This window comes from Meles meles, chromosome 20 (assembly GCF_922984935.1).
Source record: "Meles meles chromosome 20, mMelMel3.1 paternal haplotype, whole genome shotgun sequence".
NCBI lineage: Eukaryota > Metazoa > Chordata > Mammalia > Carnivora > Mustelidae > Meles > Meles meles.
Genome location: NC_060085.1, coordinates 31,810,556 through 31,833,568, shown reverse-complemented (window position 1 = coordinate 31,833,568; position 23,013 = coordinate 31,810,556). Strand labels below are relative to the sequence as shown.

At 40.5% G+C, this 23,013-nt stretch overlaps 1 protein-coding gene across 2 annotated transcripts in view; it reads right to left on the bottom strand.

The window, feature by feature from the left end:
• Positions 1-23,013, bottom strand: part of SYNPR (synaptoporin) — a 320,636-nt gene that overhangs the window by 138,740 nt on the left and 158,883 nt on the right. Inside the window, exon 1 of one of the 2 annotated variants that reach the window (XM_045991391.1) lies at positions 20,489-20,809. The exons of the other annotated variant lie outside the window; for it this stretch is intronic. Coding sequence (XP_045847347.1) covers positions 20,489-20,512 — 24 coding nt within the window. The 5' untranslated portion in view covers positions 20,513-20,809. Of the gene's footprint in view, positions 1-20,488; positions 20,810-23,013 lie in introns of those variants that run through there. 2 annotated transcript variants of the gene reach the window in all.

The following is a 23,013-nucleotide window of genomic DNA, read 5'->3' as shown; positions in this document are numbered from 1 at the left end:
ATCAATGCACAATTTAGGAAAGGCATCTTCTATGACCTCTGTTATCAACAACTCTAGGAAGCCGGTCCCCTATGATCTGGGAATAAAGTGTAATGCAGTAACCTAAATTTAAGGTTAATGAGTATAAATACACATCATGGAATTCAAGGTTTTATTTGATATATGGTTCTTCCCAGAAGAGTCTATTAGCTAATACAACTTTATCGGAGGTATGTGAACTATCTCCTTAAAGTTAAAAAAAATGATCATCTTCGAAATGTAAATATTTATTAACTGCCTACTGAGTGCCAGGTGTGTCAATGCTGGTGATAGATAAATAGATACAGATAGATAGATGATGGATAGATAGATAGATAGACTGATGCCATTCTCTTGGAGCTTAAACTATGGTGGGAACAATAAGCAATAAATGAATAAACAAATACAAAATTGTGATAAAGGAGATAAAAGTACGAGCCAGTATGGTGATAGATAATAATAGTGGGGACTTCTTAGATAAGGTAGACAGGAAAGTCTTCTTTAAGGAGGCAACACTCAGCCCCAAAAGACTGAAAAGGAGCTAGTGCAGGGAACAGTTAGAGATGGATAAAGGGACAATCCCAGGCTGAAGATTCTGAGAAAGGCAACAGCTTGGCCTGTTTGAAGAAATGAAAAGAAGGTCTTGTGGTTGCAATGGGCAAGGAGAGGAATGGCATAAGTTGAAGCTTGAGGCAGGACCAGGCAAGTCCTCGTAAGGAGTCCAGATTTACTCCATGAAATCTGTTTGTTACTTATTTATGAATCACATCATAGTAATTATTAGTAACAAAACATTCATAATTAAAAGAATAATTAATACATGCCAGACCTGAGTAAAGTGCTTTACAGCACTTATCTGAAATGATCTGATGGCATTATCTGAAATGATCATCCTGACAAGACTGCAAGACAGATGCTACCCTGGTTCTACACTGGGGCAACTGAGAGTCCTAACAAGGTAACTTCTCTAAATCATACAGTGAGTAAGTGGTAAAGCCAGGAGTTGAACCCTAGACTGTCTGACTTGAATTCTCAGCCAAATCTGGAGACATCCTCTTTTTCCTGAATCTCATCCATGCCTTAAAGCATTTGAAGACAAGCAGAACCTGCCTTTGAATTAGAACTTAGAGGAACCTGAGCTCCTTTTGATCTCATTCAGACTTACTATTGTATTTGGCAGATGCTGAAATGAAATCTGAAATCCTTATAGAACCAGTGGTCTCGGGGGAAAGGGTTAGAAGCTGTGCTTTGACACAAGTCCAGAAAAAGGCCAGAACAAAGATGTAAGAAGTCAACAGACTTGCTCAAGTGAAAGGAAGCTGTTACATTTATTTGGCTTTTATTGGTTGATATGTTTCTGTGCCTTGGAAAGGACTGATAGACAAATGCCAGAGGGAAGTGGAAAGAGCTGGGTAATGTAGAGACTGCTTCATAGGAAGTAATGGTTATGATTATTTTGTTGTTCTCATTTCTAAATGCTGCAAGTCCAGTGAAGCACCAGGAATGAAACAACAAATCCACTGTGACATTAGGATACTCAACTTAATGAGCATATAAAGGCTGTATTCCTTTTAGGGTGACTCTTTGAACCCATGGGAAGAGCCTCATTTTAGATAGACTCAACCCATGGTACCTTTTTCTGTCTCATGATCAGAGTCAAAACCCTAAAAGCCATCCTGAATTATTCTTTCTCTCATCTCATTCAGTCACCTCACTTTGCTGGTTCTGTGTTCTTAATAACGGCCATAGCTGTGTCCCCTTCTCTATTCACCTGCTACTATCTTTGCCCAGGCCACCATCATCTCTTGCCCAGGGTAATGGAGAAGTGTCCCAACACCTGTTCCTGTCTCTAGCCTTGTTGCAGGACATCCAGGTTCTATTCTGCTGCAAGAGTGATCTTCCCAGAATGCAAGTTTACTATGGTGCCTCCATTTCCCCACCTACCACCATTCAGTGACTCTCCACTGCCTACCACATAAAGTAACTAAAGTAACTTCCTTAGAACAGCATGCAAGACTAATGCCTTTAGGTCTTTGCCTTTCCAACTTCATTTCTCATTGTCTTCAGTGAACAAGGAATTACTTAAAACTGCACTCCCCCACCAAAAAAATCTTGGTTATTCTTTGTCTATAAGCTCTATCTATATGCTGCTGTCTTTCCTAGAGGGCCTTCCCCACCTTTGTCTTTTAGACTCAATCAAGTGTCCTTTCTTCATAGAGCCATTCTTATCCTTTCTTCACAAAACCATTCTTATATCACTTCATAATTTTGTGGTAGACAAAATAATGACCCTCCCCACAAAGATGCTCATGTACTAATTTCCTGCCATATGATTTTCTTACATGGTAAAAGGAATTTTGCAGATGCAATTAAATCAAAGACCCTGAGATGATGTTATCCTGGATTATTTTGAGTGGGTCCAGTACATTCACAAAGGTCTTATAAGAAGGAGGCAGATACACTCTGGAAAACAGCATGGAAGTTCCACAAAAAGTTGAAAATAGAGCTACCATATGACCCAGCAATCACCCTACTGAGTATTTACCCTAAAGAAACAAATGTAGTGATCTGAAGGGGCACGTGCACCCGAATGTTTATAGCAGCCAATGTCCACAATAGACAAACTATGGAAAGAACATAGATATCCATCAACAGATGAATGGATAAAGAAGATGTGGTGTATATATATACAATGGAATACTATGCAGCCATCAAAAACCCCTGAAATCTTGCCATTCGCACTAACGTGGATGGAACTAGAGGGTATTATGCTAAGCAAAATAAGTCACCCAGAGAAGGACAATTATCATATGATCTCTCTGTTATGAGGAATTTGAGAGGCAGGGTGTGGAGCTGTGGGGGGTAGGGAGGGAAAAAATGAGACAGGATGGGACTGGGGAGGAAGACAAACCATAAGAGACTCCTAATCTCAGGAAACAAACTGAGGGTTTGTGAGGGGTTGCGGGGGAAGGGATAGGGTGGGTGGGTTATGGACATTGGGGAGGTATGTGCTATGTGAGTACTGTGAAATATGTAAGACTGATGAATCACAGAACTCTACCCTTGAAGAAAATAATATATTATATGTTAATTAAAAAAGAAAGAGAGAAAGAAAGAAAGAAAGAAAGAAAGGCAGATATCTCAGAGTCAGAGAAGGAGATGTGGTGACAAAAACAGATGGAGGTAGGGGAGAGACTGATGTAAAGACGGCTGAACAGGCTACTGGTTTGGAAGATGGAAGAAGGGGCCACAAGCCAAGGAATTTAAGTAGCCTTTAGAAGTTGTAAAAAGCAAGGAAAAAAAGACTCTCCCTGAGAGTCTTCAGAAGGAATGCAGTCCTGCTGACACCTTGATTTTAGGATTTTTCACCTCCAGAACTCTAAGATAAACGTATTTTAATTCACTGAGTTTGTGGCAATGTGTAGTAATTGTGACGATAGTAAACTAGTATACATTCCCGTCCTTTCTTCCTTCTGTCACAGGGTAAATTCATCCTTCTGTCTTCAAATTTCTACTAGAACCTCTATGCTTCATAATTTACATACTTTCCTTTCCTAATCAAAATATAAGCTTTGGAGGGCAGGAAAAGTGTCTCATGCACATTTACGCATGAGCACAAGGGTGGAACATCGACAGCTATTCATTCATTCATTTACTTCTTTGTCCATTCACTCATTCAAATGGATGTTATTTTTTGAATGTATAATACGCACCAGACACTGCTACACTCAGTAAATGCATTAAAGAGCATAAACAGAGGTCTTCTGTCTTCAAGGAACTTACAATTGGATGGAAGAGGTGGACATTAATTAAATAATCTCCAAAATAACTTGAGTTGACTGAAGGATATGCAAAAGTGGATGACGCACCTGTCAGAGTAGGCAGAGGAAATGGAAGATGTGAAGCTTCCGAGCTGAATGAAATTTCAGGGACATTTTGAAAGACATGATCTGGAGAGGCACATGGGGGCTAGATGCTTCACGGTCTTACGGGTCTTGATAAGGATACTGACATTTAACCTAGCAACAGTTCCAATTTAATGGAACATTTTAAGCAGGGTAGCTGGATAAGAAGACTTGAATTTAGAAAAGAGCTCTCTCGTTGCTATGTGGAGAAGGGCGTGGAGGAAATGTGTGAGAAGAAGAGTAAAGAATAGCAGGACCTTTTATGGGAAGCTGCAATAGTCCAAGGGAGAGAGAGGGATAAGATTGAAGACAGAGAGAAATACACAGATTGAGGGATACTCTGGAGGCAACATTGTCAGGATTTAGATCTGAGTCGGATGTTAGTGGGTGAAGGAGGTGTCCAGGATGACTTTGTCAAATGAGAGAATACAACATTTTCCTATAGCTTGGTAGTAGAAATCATTCTATCAGAATTAAGATGTTGTAGAGTCCATGTAACGAGCACTGAATCAGTTCAGATCAGTTTAGGAACCTGTATTTACATTCAGGTCCCTTAAGCATTAGGCTGTGTGATGTTGATAAATCACAAAGAGTTTCCTCTTCCTCAAATGACAGAAAAATGATCTTCTCAAAGGAGGTAATCAAATGAAGTTAGAGATTTAATTCAATATAATAACTTTTTGTTGATTATCTATTTTGCCCATACCATGTCTTATGAAATCTGGAAAATCCAAAAGGAAGATAGATGTGATGTGTTTCTTTATTTTGAGGCTAACAAACTTAGCTGGAGAGGACAAAACTAGTGGACATGTATATTAGGATCATGTAGACTAAAACATAATTGCAAAGCAAATTACATAGTGCTGGCTAAACACGAAACTGAACAACAGTGAAGTGAGAAATCATTGTGACCATTGCCTTTTGGCTACTGTATAGGAAAGAAGCTCTTAGTCCAAATGTGGTTAGAGTTTAAAAGGCAAAATGAACAAATAAAAATTTTTAAAACGGAGAAAAACATAGTGTGAATAAAGAAACAGAAGCAGGAGCACCTGGGTGGCTCAGTGGGTTAAAGCCTCTGCCTTCAGCTCAGGTCATGATCTCAGAGTCCTGGGATAGAGCCCCACATCAGGCTCTCTGCTCAGCAGGGAGCCTGCTTCCTCCTCTCTCTCTGCCTGCCTCTCTGCTTACTTGTGATCTCTGTCTGTCAGATAATTAAATAAAATCTTTAAAAAAAAAAGAAACAGAAGAAATTAAGGAGTGTTTAGAGTGAGTGAAGTGTCTCATTTCACTGGATTGTGAAAATTCAAACTGGTAGATAGTGGAAGTAAATCTAGGCAGGTAAATCTGGGGCCAAATCAGAAAGTGGGGTGTGGCAGAGAAGCTTGATCTTGGTGTAGTAAGATGTGGGGGAACCACAGAAGTTTCCTAAGAGGAGAGAGAAGAGATAGGGAAGACTGGTTAGGACAGAGTGTGCTGGATATTCTGGATGGAAGAACAAAAAGATCAGAGAGAAATCTGAGTGGTGTGGAGGAGACACTAAGAGATACTTTGGAAGGATTCTCACAGAATTCGACAGTTTTGCCTATAAAGAAAGCAGAGAAAGGAGAGTGTGAAAGGACTACAGGGTTTTCAGTGAAGAGCCTGGGAAAGGGACAGTTTTACTGCCAAAAATGGGTTATAAGAAAAGGGGGACAATAGGTAGGCCTGTTTTGAAGAGAACAAATTCAGATGAGATTGTGATAATCAAGTAAGCATATTCTGCAAGTGAGATAAGAAAACTGGATTCAAGATTTAAGGGACACGGTCATAAAATGATAGCTGAGTACTGGATAGATTGCAAAAATGGCTGCAATTCTTTGCTTCTACTCCCATCAAAAAGTGGGGTCTCTTTCCCCAACCCTTGAATCTTATGACTTGCCTCAAGCAGTAGAATATGATAAAAAGTGACTTTCTGTGAATATCAAGCCTAAGCCTTAAAAGGGCTTGCAGCTTTCATGCTCACTCTTTAGGAACGTCAAGATTACCATGAGAACAAGCTAACCCCCTAAATGACGAGAGAGAGAAGTTTTCCAGTCATCTGTATTTTCCCAACTGGGAAATAGCCTACCCCCCACCTTAAAAAAACAGAAAATGACAATAAATGTCATCATGACTGAGCCCGGTAAAGACAAGCAGACATACTACTGAGCTGAACTCTGGCCAAATCGTTGACCTACAGAATCTTGAACTACATAAATAGTGTGGTTTCAAACCATTAAATTTTGGGGTAATCTGTTACACAACGAAACCTAACTGACACATAAACTCTGAGAGAGAGACAGAGGGAGAAAGAGAAAGAGAGAAAGAGGAGGGAAGAGAGAAGAGAGACAAGCAGACGGCTGTGCTATCTGTCTAACTAAATCACATAAATTCAAGGAGAATTAACCTTGCAGATTTTACAAGATTTTATTAAAGCAACAATTCAACTACTTCATTATGTATCAAAAGCAAACAAAGTTTTAATGCCCGAAATACCCTGATTTTCACAAAAGGTGCATGCATAATTAGGATCAGGAGACAAGGTAAGAAGAAAATTAATTGAGGGTCTTGAAAAGAGAGAATGATTCATAAGAAGTGGGTTGACAATTCTACCATCGAGAGTGAACAAAGGCAAGAGGAACAAGTTAATATCAAATTTATCATGTCAGATGTTATCAGTAACAATCAGAGCATCAGTCAGGAGTAAAGTAATTATATAAGCTTCCATTTGCCAGGCAGGAACCCAGTCAGGTTGTGGAGACTTCTCCCTTCCTGGACAAATGCTTGCTAAATATTCAATGTGTCCCGAATATGGTTTGAGCTCTGTGGGCCTCTGTAGTTCTTCAGAGGACCTTTTCCTACTTTCTTAGGTAATACAAATTAGAATTTGCTCCGCTGAGACTTCTGACCCTCTATAAAGTACGGGAATTTAATACTGTCTTATTCTTCAGGTCCTTTTCACTTCTTCTAGTTTTCTACATGATAAAGTCAGTTTCTTAGATGTTGAAGCACCTGAAGCTCACTTCAATCTTATTTTGATCTAATTTGTTTTAGCAGATGCAGGAAACATCACCAAAGAGCTCATTAAAATGTACCGTCTGTGCTTTTGGTGCTATGCTCATTGCTAAGTTCTTAGTCATAAGTTTTAGCGGGGAAAACAATGACCTGTTAAGACCTTAAGGAAGAAAAATGAAATAATAACAAAGGGCCATTCTAAGTGGAAATATCAGTTCGATAGAATGAAGTTAGTAGAATAAAGAGCATAACTGATTGAAATTGAAAACTATCCTATCAGCACTGCGGAATTCACCAGGAAGCTAATTCTCACCTTGAGAGGAGGAAAACAAGGGGGCTCTGAGCATGCATCATAGCCTCAGATAACTTGTGGAGACAGACTCTGAAGCATGTTAAAGAATATATTCTTAGTATGGAGAGTGATGACCTCATGTAGGGGACAAACATGGGAAGAAAGGCCCGGGTTTATAAGTGGTCCTACCTTAACACCCGACCCCTGTGAGACAGCCCAGGAGACCACACTGCAGAAGCCATTCTAGAATCTAGAGGTGGACTTCTGATGTCAGAGTTGTGAGTTCGAGCGCCACGTTGGGTGTAGAGATTACTAAAGTCTAGGGATGAACATGGCTCCAATGGCGCCCAGTTGTGTTCTCATTGTGCTGGAAGAGTTCATAATTAGATCCAGCTCTGATGTTTTTTCTCTTTCATGTATTGTCTCTAACATTTTCATTATTAGATTGTAGTATTGTTTGTGGACTAGTGGCATAATGAGGAGGGAAGTTACATCTTTAAGGTACATTTGGATACTTAGCTGATAGAATTCATTAAGATATAATTTCAATTTTGAGCCAATAAGAATAAAATTGTTCCCATATTGAAATCAGAGGGTATTAAAAAAAGAGATATTACGAATAAAATGCTTTAAAAGCCCGTTCTAAACCTTAAGTAAAATTGGTTTGGAAAATTCTGTAATAGCCTAACAGGTTGTGTGTGTGTGTGTTTTAATATATATATAATTGTTTTGAAGCTGATGTTCCATGGCTCATAAATTCTATTTGCCAGTCTATTATTTATTCCATTTTCATCCTTAATACCACTATATTTAGACAATGGTAGTAGTTTAATATTTAATTTATTTATTTTTTTCAGCGTAACAGTATTCATTGTTTTTGCACAACACCCAGTGCTCCATGCAAAACGTGCCCTCCCTATTACCCACCACCTAGTTCCCCCAACCTCCCACTCCTGACCCTTCAAAACCCTCAGGTAGTTTTTCAAAGTCCATAGTCTCTTACGGTTCGCCGACAATGGTAATAGTTTAAACCTAAAATAACTGTGACAAGTCCCCGTAATGCAAAGCAATGACATCACACAGACCCATTCCTATCTTGGAGCCCTATCTTTCTTTTATGAGGCTTTTAGGGATTAAATAAAGTGAGTTTCTCTCTTTCTCTTTATTAAGTAAAAAATTTAATTAATTAAAATTATTTAATTAAATAAAATTAAATAAAGTCAAATAAAGCGAGGTTCTACGGTAGAGTCCATCTTGAATTCGGGGTGAGAAAACCTAGACTTGACTCTTCACATCACTATTTGCCCATACTAAATCTTTGGTCAATTGAAAATGAACTTTCTAAGCCACAATTTACCTCACTTGATGGAAAACTCAATATACAATTAATCTATTTGTTGCCTGGAGTTATTGTTATATCGCATGGAATGATGCATGGCATTGTCAAGCATTCAGTGCTATGAACCTACAATTGTCAGACATTCTGTGGGAAGATGGAAAGGTGGCCCCAGTGAGTCAGCAAGACTTGAGGCCATTTAAATCCTTCAAATAGGGTGATTCCAGATTTTAAAGAAAACCTAGAGAGAAAATCTGAAAACTCACAAGGATGAAAAATAGTTACTTGCACACCTAAAGCCTTGCTGTAGGCTTCTCTTAATAAATGCACTGTGTGGGGGTGCCTGGGTGGCTCAGCTGGTTAAGCAATTGCCTTCGGCTCAGGTCAAGATCCTGGAGTCCCAGGATTGAGTCCCATATAGGGTCCCTGATCAGCAGGGAGTCTCCTTCTCCCTCTGACCCACCTATCATGCTCTCGCTCTCTGTCTCATTCTCTTTCTCTCAAGTAAATAAATAAAACCTTTAAAAAATAAATTTACTGTTTAATTTAGTTTAAAAAACTATGGGTTTGAAAGGCACCTGGGTGGCTCAGTGGGTTAAGCCTCTGTCTTCGGTTCAGGTCATGACCCCTGTGCCCTGCATTAGGCTCTCTGCTCAGCAGGGGAGCCTGCTTCCCCCTCTCTCTCTGCCTGCCTCTCTGCCTACTTGTGATCTCCATCTGTCAAATAAATAAATAAAATCTTGAAAAAATATATGGGTTTGAAAAAATTACATCTTCTCTACCGGACTGCTATTTCTCCACATGTTATTTCTCCAAATGTTAGATCTCCACCATGATCTAACATTTTCTATTATTTGTTTTTTGCCCCCCATCTCCGACTCTCTGAGTAACATGTAACACTCCTGCATTTCTAGTGACTGGGAAAGTTCCACGCATTTAGTAGAATCTTAAATATGTGTCGAACAACCAAATAAATGAATGAATGAAATGATAAGATACACATGCTAAATTAAACATCACTTCTAAAATTTTCAAAGTAGGCTTCTATTTATAGCAACCAAACTATAATTTCATAATTACGTCATGATATTAAAAATCATCTGAGAGTAACTTTGTGAAATTTCATTTTGTTTAACAACCAATAATAACTCTTAATGACTTATTTAGTTTGATACTAGGTGTCACATGCTTATAAATACTACCAAAGACCACACAATGGACCCTCCTTTCCCCGTGGTGAAAATTCTTTCCCAGCTTCACAGATGAGAAAACTGGGATTCAAGAAATGGAAATCACTGGATGAAAAGTCACACAGCTAGTGGGGAAAGGGAGCCAGAATCTGAACCCAAGGTTTGGATAGATTCAAAGTACACATTCCAGACCGATAGCTCCTCCCAAAAAAAGGATTAATTAAAGGTAAAAGTTAAATGTGATTTACTGTTTGTCTGATAATGTCTTTATTGCATCCTTGTTCTGGATGAATACCGTAAGAGGAATCTTCAATTCTAATCTGACAGTCATTTTCTCCTAGTGTTTAAAGACATTACAGTATATTTTGGCATTTATTGCTGCTCTGAGAAGTCTACTTTGAATCTAAACATCATTTATAATAAACTCCCCAGGTGATTCTGACGTAAATGGTCCATGGACGGACCACACCAGGAGAAAAAGATTCTGGAAATTAAAGAGACTCAGAGTTCCTACAGAATCTTTTTTCCCAACAGTTCCAATTCTTCTGGCAGGGGGTGGTGGGGATGTGATGCCATCCAAGAGGAGGGTTGAGGTTATCCCCACTGAAGAGGCAGGGCAAAGAAAATCTGGGCAGCTCCAACAACTGGTCATTTGGCATCAAAACCAGAGCTAGAAGCCCAATCTTTTAACTTATTTTACAGATGAGTTTCTAAAACTTAACTGGGCATGTAAATTCAGCTATAGTTCATCTAAATGTAGAATCTGATACTCAGTAGATATAGGGTGGAACCCAATCTTCTCCACATCCAAGAAGCTCCCAGGCCATGCTGCTGGTCTCTGTCCACCCTTGCACTATGCTTAAAGGCTAAGGATTCCACATTCCTAGGCCCCCCAAGTTCCATTTCACTTCAACAAGGGTCATTGCTCTTCCTACTCAGATACACATTAAAAGGACCCTCTTTCCCCCCATTTTACCAACATTTTCCAGGATATGCACCAAATGAGGAGTGTCTTAATCACCTTTTTCCAGGTTAACCTAGTGTGTAAGAGCCCAGGTTCAGGTCTCAGAATAACCGCTTATGAAATGTATGACCTTGGACAAGGGACTCAGGCTCTACATGTCTCCTTTTTCCCATCCTTAAAATAATAATAGTGATTCCTCATCATGCTTCTGAGGTAGTTCAGACTCTGTGAGGTGGAGAGAACAGTGCTGGGAATGCAGCAAGTCCTGCCTAAGTGTCAGCTACGTGATCTCTCATCATGTTGTCCTATTGTGCGACCCTCATTCAAGATCCCTAGACTTAGGAAAGGAGCCCATGTCCTTCAGGATTTTATGGGCTCTAATCCTCCCTCCTTTTAACTCCTTCAAAGAGTCACTATGATTAAGTGAATTAATATGCATAAAACACTTGGAGTTGTGCCTGTCACATAATTAGTACCCAAAGATGGCTTAGCTTTTAGCACTTACTACAATGGTAATTAAATCACTTTAGAGGGATTTTTAAAACGACTCTCTTCCCATTAGACTGCAAATCTTGGGAGATAGGGTCTACATCTGTTTTAGTCACCTCTGTATCCCAAATTTTTTAAAGACTTTTAAAGTTATCTCTACACCCAACATGAGACTCCCACCCATGACCCCAAGATTAAGAGTTGCATGTTGCTGGGGCACCTGGGTGGCTCAATTGATTAAGCATCTGCCTTCAGCTCAGGTTATGATTTCAGGGTTCTGGGATGGAGCCGCATGTCAGGCTCCCTGCTAGCAGGGACTCTGTTTCTACCTCTTCCTTCCGGCTTGTTCTCTCTCTCTCACAAATAAATAAAAATAAAATCTTTAAAGAAAAAAAAAAAGAGTTGCATGTTGTACCAACTGAGCCAGCTATGTGCCTTTCTGTATCCCAAATTTTTAACACTGAGACTGACACACCATCACTGCTCAATAAATGCCGTAGATTGCATAAATGAATGAATGTATGAACAAGCGAATGAATGAATCAGTAAAAAAAAAAAAAAAATCCTTGCCTTCCAGAAGCAATCCACAGGAATAAAGTTTGAGAAACACTCTCCTAGAAGGTAGAGGCAGTGGGAGAAGGAGAAAAAAATTATCCTGGGGAACTGGTCCGGGGTAAGTTTGGAGTAAGTGTTTTCCAAATACCTCAGAGGATGAGGAGTTTATAAATGCCAGTGTGGAGTGAAAAAGTGAGCTGAGGGAAAGGAGTCTGGGGAAGATGTGCCAGCAGATAATGGTCTTGGGAAAAAAACATGAGCTAACTGAAGTTTCTGATTAGATGTGTCAGGAGGTGCTTTGAGGTAAATGAAATACGGGAAATGAGGAACCTTTGAATTTCCTACATCGGGGGCTAACAAAGAACCCAGGGCAGGAGGGTTTCCGGGACCTTCGGTCCTCAGGGAGGAGAAAACCTGCATTTGTGAATTCTCCTGAGGAGCTTCTGGGATCACAACGAGAGAGGAGAGGATTAAAGTCACACAGTATTACAAGATGATGCGCCACCAACATCAGAGGTCACGCCCCCACCCTCTTCCACCCACCACAGCAAACAGGTTATGCCTGGACGGTAGGGGGTGGAAAGGTTCCAAAAGAGTAGAGAGGAAAATTCATGGGCTTTTTAAAAGATGAGCTGATCACAAGGAGTTGCTTTACCCATATGGCATTCGGTTTTATTCTGGTTATTCTTCAGTGATGACACCATCTCTGCAATTTATAATATGGACACGAATCTCCCTTTGAGATGGAATTGCCCATCAAAGCACTTCCAGACAACTTTAGACACATCCCATAACTGCAGTCGTTTTCCTGGTAAATTGGGAAACATTTCCCCTACCTCATGCACTCATTAGGGCATGGACTGAAAACTGATAGCAGAATGGCCTTTGACTGCACAAGGAAGGAAATGATGACAATGAGAATAGAGAGACCCAACAGTGTTTACGCCTACATGGTCTCAACAAGGCTTTCCTATGTTGTCTCCGACAGCAATCCTCTCTGCAACTCTAGGGAGAAGAAGCCTTATTTCCATTTTACAGATGAAGAGACTGAGGCACAGAGCAGGCAAATGAATGGCCCAAAGGAGCACAAGCGGCAGAGCCAGGATTCATTTCCTCTCATTCCAACTCAGTTCTCCTGAGGTGGTGCAGGCAGGAGTTCTCTTGATGGGCATTCTGCCAGAACAAAATGCTTAGAAAGTCTTTAATCTTGGCAAATGCGCCAAGTGCCTCAATACTTACAGATACCTTTAAACAAGGATGTGGGCCCAGGTACAATATGAGCTCCTCTCCTGGGAAAGTCACGCATCTATTCAAGCTCAGGAGCCTGTGTGATGAGTGCCATGGCGAATTACCACCTGTCTTTCAGGTGTTTTCAATGTCTTTCACTCTTTTAAGGTCCATCAAGATACACCATGCATCTGTAGCTTCTAATGAGGCTAGAAATATGGTTACATTCTCCCCGAAGATTCTTGAGTATACTCCATTAAAACCACTAGGGACCTATCTCAGGCACCTAGACAGACATCTGGCAATAACCCAGAACATGCACATTTTCAGTATGTGCCAAAACCATAAACTGGGCTTTCTCCATTTGAAACTATTTTTCGGGTCATATGTATGGAAGGACATTAAGCTCTGCTTTTGTCTTCCTTCTGCACCAAATTCACCATAAGGTCTTAAGAAACTTCGGGGCTCCTGGGTGGCTCAGTGGGTTAAAGCCTCTGTCTTCGGCTCAGGTCATGATCTCAGGGTCCTGGGATCAAGCCCCGCATGGGGCTCTCTGCTCCACGGGGAGCCTGCTTTCTCCTCTCTCTCTGCCTACTTGTGATCTCTGTCAAGTGGATAAATAAAATCTTAAAAAAAAAAAAAAAAGAAACTTCACTCACCTCCTGCGGCTTCAATTTTCAGACTTAAAGAAATTAAGTTTTAATATTTTACAGTCGTCAGGAAGAGGTCAGATGTTTTGAGGGTGTCATCTTTTCCTGCTGCGATGCTGACTCATACAGTAGGTCCATCTGACTTCAAAAGCTGGGCCCTACCCACTCCACCAGACTGATCTCTAGGGCTTCCTCTGGCTTTTGCAATGTATCACTCTGTATTCCCTGAACTACCAGGGAAATTCTAAGAGTGTACATGGACTGTCCCAAACTTCCCAGCTAATAAATATTGAGTAAGGAGTCAAGTCTTGGGCCTTCCATCCACTACAATACTGCATTTATTTCTAACAAAGCTTCAAAGAGAAAAAGGTGTGCTTTAAATATACTTACCTTTTTTTTTCTATTAAATGTTATAATTCTTTAGAAAAACACTGGATTTTTAGTCAGTGTATGTGAGTGTGAATCCAGGTTCTAGTCATCATTAATCTCATGTAGCCATTCTAAATGTCCATTTTTTCATCTCTTCAAAGTTTATAATATTCTAACACTGCCTCGTTTGTTGATTGCTGGAATCGAATGAGACAATGTAAGCCAAGTGAATGTAGTAAAGTGTTCTGTAGAAGGGATAATAATAGTGGAAAAAAAAACATACAGCTATCTTTTTTGTCTTTGTTAGGCAAGTTATACAGAGTGTATACAGAATCTTGGGGTGAACCATGCAGCAAAGCCTCTGAAAGTAAGAAAAGTAGAAAAGAAATGGGAAATATTGATCAAAGCAGATGATGATCACTAACGATCACTAAGTTTCTTGCCTAGTGATTCTAAACAAGAGGTTAATAGGCATTGTCTGGAGATAATTTTGGTTGTCACAACTTGGTGGTAGTGGTGGTGGGGGGGGGAGGTTGTTACTGACATCTAGTTGATAGAGGCCGGGCATGATGCTAAACATTCCCCAGTGCATAAAAGAACCCCCCACATCAATGAATTATCTGGGCCAAAATGTTAAGTGTTGAGGCTGAGAAATCCTGGCTTATTAGAATTTGCATGAGTTAAGAAACTAGTATATCTTGTTTATTCCTGTGCCCTAGTATCTAGCACTGCCCTTGGCATAATGTGGACACTATCTATCTATCTATCTATCTATCTATCTATCTATCTATCTATCTATCTACTTACCTACATTTGTTGAATAGATGGGTACCAGATAGAGAACCAGATAATGTAAGTTAAATCTAATTCAGATAGTCATGGAAAATCTTAATTCTTCTAGGTTTCCTCTCAGTTTATGCTTTGTCTTCTTTTCTTTCCTGCCCTGTTGAAGCTTGCTCCCTTTCTCTCCCCAACACTAGGCAAGAATGAGCCTGGCCTGTCAAATCTGAGAATGTCTAGGAGCAAGAAATAATGCTTATAAGACACAAGCTTTGCATGAACTCTTCTAGCAACCCCCTTCAAACCATCCATTTCAGCCACACAGTAATCACATCTATAAATAAATGGATTCATTCTTACTCCTTCTCTGAGCATGAACCAATAGGACCAAAAGCACATATTTCCTGCAAACATCTTGCTAAAACAGTTCAATTATGCTTTTAGGAAGACACATCCTGGCCCATGAAATAGAAACTAGGTTTAGCTGAGAAAATGGAAAATAAAAGGCATTTAATTTGGGGAGTGCAAATATTATACATCTCCCATACCTAGCCTGGTGCCTGGTACACAGCAGGCATCCTTAAATATATGATGAATGAAAGGAGAACCTGGTGAAATCAGTGTTCCAATTCTTCCCTCAAATCTTCTCCCAAATAATTTTTAAAAATTTTTGATTAAAAAAATTTTAAGTCTCAACCATCCAATTTCACAGGAAGGCAATTTGAAAGCCTTAGGTTTTGAAAAACTGTGTCCATTTTTCTCTGTTATGGCAGCGATCCAAAACCAGATAAAGATATATGGGTTCATCCCTGAGAGGTAGATGTCAATATGGTGACTTAAAAAGTTCTTGCAGTAATAATTAATACTGCATACAAACATTCATAAGGCCATATTATACCAGAAATAAAATAAGCCTGAAATATGTATCATATCTTTGCCAGAAAGTCTACACTGAGACAACGTGTGGTAATTTGGAAGGACTTAAAGATTCAGTAAGCAAGGCTAAAAGAGGTCACACAGGGACTATCAATAAAAACCTGGGTGCCTGGGTGGCTCAGTGGGTTAGGCCTCGGCCTTCAGCTCAGGTTGCGATCTCAGGGTCATGGGATCGAGCCCCACATCGGGCTCTCTGCTCGGGAGCCTGCTTCCCCCTCTCTCTGCCTGCCTCTCCGCCTACTTGTGATCTCTCTCTTCGTCAAATAAATAGATAAAACCTGAAAAAAAAAAACCTTATGTGCCCAAAACATCAGTCCCCCAAAGGACCATAATGTCATGATTATCCAGTTATACTGGCCAACCCAAAGCTCCACAATGAAAGCTTGCCCTGTGCTGGGAATAAGCTTTCCAGAAACTGTACTGGAACGTGTTTCACGTTGCCCCCAGAATAATTTTCCATTAGTACTTTTGGCTAGAATCTGTGTTAAAAAAAAATGACCACTGTAAAATATATTAATTATGCAGATCCATTAGTCAGCACAGTAGAAAGACTGAGATGTTTCCATTTTCGACTCGTCCCTAATCTTTAAACATTTAAAGATACACTGATGACCAAGAACCTCTCTTAGAGGATTTAGCCCTTCACGTACTTGTATCAAAAGCTCAAATTCCTCACTGATTCCATTTTCTTACTTGAGTACAGAACAGGACCACTGGTTCTGTTTGTACACCAGCTTAGAATGTTTGATGACAGAATCAAGGCTACTCCAGACTCATTACGCCTTATACCAGCTGCTTTCTCCTTACTTAATAGATCATTGTTAAGCTCTTAATGATCAACATGTTTAAGTAGACAAATCCATAGCCAAAGAAATGACAGAAGGAAATATAGGCAAGATAAAGTACAATCTCTACTGCTATTTATTTTGAATTTGATCACCTCTGTGAAGAAAGCTGTATCTTGCAGATGGAGACTGAAATATGACACGCTTCATAAAACTGTCTTTAAGTTCAGTTTTAAGGAAGAGCCTGTATTGGATGAGCACTGTGGCTGAGCACAACATATTTCGTTACAGTAAAAGTGCTCATTTGGTAGCTCTAATATATTTAGAATCCTCATAAATACTCTTGAAAAAAGCAGATTGATTTAAATGTCTTCATCCTGACTGGCTCTAAATACCACACTTTCTGATTAAACCACCCAATTATTATTTTTTTTAAGAGCAAGAAAAAGAAGTAATACAGAATCAATAAGTTTCCAAGCTTGCCTCTGACAAAAATGACTAACATTTTGGAAACATTTTACTGAGTACTACCTGCTGAATTCTTTTTAATTAATTGGGTGTCTACATGAGGGCGGGAGGTGGAGAGCTTGAAACCTATTGCTTATTAGACACAGCCAATCACACCGAGAAGTCAATACGGTATCAACATCTCAAACTTTAACTCTTAGGGCTCCCATTTTGTGGTGGGTTGTTTTGTTTCTTTGTTCAGTTTTTTAGATCCCTCTGCATTTTGGTGAAATATAGCAATGGTATTCTGCACTGGGTTCTATCTTCTCGTAACATTTCCGTCACTCAGAATCTGTTCTCTCCCACTGGAGGGAATAAAATGCAGCTTTTCACAGACTCACTTCATGACTAGTATGCACGGCCTCCAATCCAAAACTGCCAGTTGACGAGAAATTTCAAACATATTGATTCTATGTCAGTGCATTTTTCCCCCTAGAAGACTCAACTGAATTTTATTGGCTTAAATGGCTTTCAAATGGGAAGCTCAGTGCTCAGGTGCAAAAGCATGCGTTTGGGGACCCTGGATCTCAACTTTGTCACACTCCTCAGCATGCTTATCAGCAGCTGTGTTCATTTTTTAATGACCCAGGTGGTAGAGACCCTTTGCAACATTCTACCTGAAGTGCCACCTCAGCTCTTTTCAGTAGCCAAAAGTGAAAGAAAATCATGCTGGCGTGTAAAAGGAAGCCGAGAATTCTGCAAAGTTCTCCACAAATAAATCAATTCAGTTCAATTGCTTTTTACATTTGCATCAATGACGAACCAGACCTGACATGTTGAGATTTTGAAGTTATTGCCCCATCTTTATTTTTACCCTACATTCAAAAGATGGAAAGTCAAAGGGATGGATCTCTCTTAATCAGTTAAAAAAGCTACCTTAATTTAGCCACTTCTGCATATATCTCTCTGTAGGCTGGCTCCCTTTCATCAAGTCCACATCTTTCTAGATGCACAAGTTGAGTGGAAATAAAACACACATTCTCCAGTTTCAAACACATAATTAGCCTGGAGTCACAAAAGCACAGCCTGAGAAGAAGGAGGTTATGTCGTGTCGGAAGGGGGCAAAACAGTAACAAAAATAAGGTGTCTTATTGTAAGTTCTGGGAAATCATCCCAGTCTAGGAGTTAACATTCATTCGCATGGATGAGGTGAAGCCCTAACAGACGGGACAGATGAAAAAAAAAAAAAAAGACTCTAGAAGCTTCATCATCATCACCATCATCACTGTGTTGACTCAAGCAACTTACATACCTGCCCTACGTCTCAGTTTTTGCATCTGTAGAATGGGGATGTTGTGTTATGTCCCTCGTGGGATGGTGGTGAAGATTAAATAAGCTATTTTAAATGCTCAGCACAGTTAAGCAGACAGTGAAAGACACGACTGCATTCTTCATTTTGCTAAAAAGAATAAATGACCTCATTGTGACATAAAAATTCCCTGTACTATTTTCCCCATTTATTCCTTGGAATAGACTACAACGGTTTTTTGGTGATGGCCTTCTAGACTTTTCTGAAGTGATGCTTTTAAAGACTGGGCACACTGATCCCAAGTCAAACTAAGAATCCTGATCTCGTTAAGATACAGATGCCCCATTGCCCTTCCTATGTCAGTGAGTCCAAGCACACTTGGAGCCTTAACACTTTTGTAAACTGGCCACCTGGAGGAAAAGACAGATGCTTTTACCCTCAGGGTACTATACCCTCTCACATCTTCATTAATCTATATTACTGAGCAGTTTCAGATGATGATAAAGTCTGCTTTTCGGTAACAACGTTGGATATAACCTGTTCTAAAGCCACGTAAGGAGAAGAATGACAAAAGGCATTAGGGATGCTGAGAAAGAGAGTATGGCTGAGAGATGTTCAATGCTCTTGAGTTAATTCAGAAGTTAATCCTGACAGCCCAAGGATAAAAGTTCTGTTTGTTTTTCAATAAATGATCTGCTAAGGAACACTTGGTTCCAGTGAGGGTTTACAGCATGGAAAGCTGTTATTAGCAACACTGTGACTCCAGTAATGGGCAATATAAGTTCATGTATGTTTGTAGGGTTTTTGAGGCTGAGCTATGTTCGAGACTGAACTAGATTAATCAAAATTCAGAATTCTGTTTGTCAGAAAAGAGCAGTTTCATTCCAGCATGCAAAGGGTTGTGAGGGGCAGAACGCCCCAAAGAAAGTAGATGTGAGGATCAGAGCATTCCTAGACACTCAGGACTGGTTCCATGAATTATCCTTAGATGATGCAGGATCTAAATAATTACTATTCTGAAGATTCTATGCCTAAAGAGTCTAGGCATGCATGACATTTCCAACTTCACTTTCAAAATCTTTGAAAAATATATAGCAGACCTCATCTTTCTTCTCATTCAAAGGTGCCTTTAACTTTCATTATAAATATATTCTAATTCATTTCAACATGAGAAAGTCTGTGCAGATTGGTTGATTGTGTAACATAAAGAGAAAATTAAAGCATCCGTTTGTTTCCGTTGGAACAATTACTTAATCATCTTATCATCTCTGCCTAGGATAATTATATTAACAGAATTTCTCCCAGACTTCTCAATGAATAACAGAGAATCCAGACCTTCTAAGACTCTCCGGAAACAAGAGAAAACGTAGCTAGCCAGGTAATGCACTTAAAAGTCATTATGAGCAACGGTGACCAGATACTCATGTTGCATTAGTTTGAACTTAATAACAGCAACTTCGCTCTTGATCAGCTTTGGATACAGAAACATGAGAGCCAGGGCTGGGCATCTGACAGATGGTCGCACAAATACACAGTGCAAAGAAAGACAGAAGAGAAGCAACAGCTACTTGGGATTGCATCTTTTCACAGAACGTTAGAGATTTACTTTAATGACCTGAATACTTCTCAGAACTACAGTTCAATTAAAGGTTCACACGTACCCAATCTTACAGGGAAACTCGTCTCATTCATTCCACCTTTCTAAGACCCTACGAAATTAGCACACCCCTTTCGGCACTGCATACAATGTTTCGTAGCTATTTATGGAGTTTAAGAAATTCTTGTTCTGACACTGACGGAGAAACTTTAATTAAAACGGTAAGCAGGTTGTAGCACAATGAATATACTTAGGACATTAAACACTCCAAAGGGGGAAGGGTGGGGTAGAATGACATTACATTTTTATAAAGCCAAATATAAGTTTGCTTAAATAGTTTCCTTACTATGTTAAAAGAAAGCCGACACATCCTTTAACAGCTAAGGTGAGCATCACATTATCACACAGCACAGCCTCTTTTGGCTTAAAAATATGAATATAAAAAAGCAAAGTAAAAAAAAAAAGATGTTACTACTAAAGATTTCAAAAATGATATTTGGAAAGAAGTGTGCAGCCTAAATGTACCTATGCAAATACACACACACACACACACACACACACATTCTCCCCAGCCAGCAGTAAATCAAGAGAGATATAAAAACTTACCGGAGCAAATATCACCATACACATTTACAAAAGAATTGGTAATCCAACTTCCCTCTCCTGAAAGAAAATAGAGGTTGTCTCATACTAAAAATAAAGCTTCTCTGTCCACAGCACCAGCCACTTGTCCCTCTTTTTATGAAGCAAAGGAGGAGAACAAGAAAATCAATGAGGAGGGAAAGTGAGATTTATACCAATCAGATGGCAGCTTCTGCCTTATTTGCAGAGAGATGGCAAAACGGTCATATTATTAGACAGTGACAACCCACAGCCGAAGTACAGCAACCTGATACTTCCCTCTGGTGAAAGGCTGCCTGCCTCGTGGGGAGGTGGTTACCATCATGGTGAGCTCCCACACTTGGCTCTTTGCTCACAACTGCAAGCACAGGGCTGCTGTGCGTAAGCAGGCTGCATCATGAAGACAGCACCATCTCCCCCTTTACTCCGGGAGCCCCCTCCTCCCTCAACATAGTGCTTAGAAACAACCTGGGAAACAAAAAGGAGCCGGGGTTTTGTGGGTTGGGGGTGTGGGTGGGAAGGGGTGGTTTTATAAAATCCTAATGAATAGATTTGCGTAGATTAGGTAAATGTTTATATGTTTGTTTAAAAAAAAATTGCCCTCATTTTTATGGAAATGCCTGGATGTTATGCACGGTGCCCATTTGGGACATTCGCACACCACCCGTAAATAATCATGCAGGTGAAGGTACAGGGAGACTTTTGGGGCTCTGGCAACTGGGGAAGGAACGAATTACAACTTGGGTACTCATTTGTCGCAGGAGCGTTACTGACAGCCTTCTGCAAAATCATAAAACTGAAAAGGCTTCAGAGGTTTAACCATGATCTGGGGCTGCTTTTCCTATGAAGGACTTCTTTAGGAAGGAGATGAGCTTGGCTAGTTCAAGGGGCCAAAACCATGGCAGCCCGAGCCAACGTGTTTTGTGGGGAATTGGTACCGAATTAATGGAGAGGCTGCCCACAGCTTCCAGGCTCTCCTCAGAATGGCTTCCTGAGGGTGAATTCTCTCAGTGGTCTGTACCACAGCAATGGCCCAAGAGATCTTCATGCCTCTTCCCTTCCCGTTCTCCACTTCAGGACCCCAGTCAGTACAGGAATAGTGTTAGGTTGACTCAGGTGTCTCTGTTTTATCATTTGTGCAGTTGGTGATGGCCAGAGCCAAACTCAACTTGACTGGCCATGTTTTTATTGGTAGATATTAATTCAGAATTTTTCCAGAGTCTTTCTCTGGGTTCCCCCACCCCTCTGTCTCTGTCTCTCACTCACACACACAGACGCACACACACCACCACCACACGGCATCCCATCATCATCATCATCACCACCTCCCTGATGCCCTTTCTTCCTTCTCCATACATGGAGTAACAACTCAGTGGGCCGGGAAAGGCGGCGGGCCCTGCCTGTGGGAGGTTGTAGGACCAAACAGACAAACAGACTAGCAAAACATGATGAGGCGTCTGGCAACCTGGGGTCTAGTCCTGTACCTCGACTTACCAGCCAAGTCTCTTAAGATCGCTGAGTCTCAGTCTTCTGTAAAATGGGCATGCGAACACCGCATAATGCTGTCACTGGAGAAGTGTGGGGAACAAACGAAAGATGGCTAAGGCAGCGCTTCCTGACCCACACCACACAGACGACCTGGGACAAGGATCCTCCAGCTGCCTCTGTCCTCCAGCTTTGATCGGGTTCTTATACACAAGCCTTGGGGGTACTTATGAATGCTTCAAATTGTGCACGCCCCATGGCCCCTTTGAAATTCTGATAGGAACTTTCCGCCCGCCCCCTTACGCTCTCTGCCACCACCCCTCATCCGCCATTTGAAAAATCATTGCATTTCAATGAGGGAAGTTACTCAGGGGAGTAAACTAAGCAAGTGAACACAGTCGAAGCGGAACAAAAAAGGCCAAGAGCCACCAGGCATTTAAGTTCACACCCAGCAAACATTTGTTGAATGGATGAATGAAAAACTGAGTGAAGGAGTAGCGTACCCATGCTGAAGGCCACAGCTCCTGCCAGGTAGCTGCTTGGTGAGCGGCGCTGGGGCAGAGCTGAGGAGGTCGCGGTTCTAGCTACACATCCATAGGGGAGAACGACACCTAATAATTTTTTCAGGGTGGAGAATGAGTCAGTCTCATCGCTTTTGAATATTAGGAGCCCCATTTCAAGTAAAAGAAAGAAGAGTTTTGTCTTCCACATAATAATTGCGAACACTTCTTGAATATTTGTTCTGTGTCGGATACTCTTCTAAGTGATTTCCTTCCTTCCTTCTGTGTGTGTGTGTCTGTGTATGTGTGTGTGTGTGTGTGTGTGTGTAAATGGATTACCTTAAGTGGGCATCACAAAACAGGAAGAGCTACTATTCATTCCAGAGAGGAAATCAAGACCCAGATTTAAGTAACCTGTTTGGAGGTACACAGTCCATAGGTGAGAAAGCCAAGACTTGAACTTAGTCAGATGGCAGACTCCAAGCTGTTAACCACTCCCGTCTAGTACTACATGAGGATACCTAC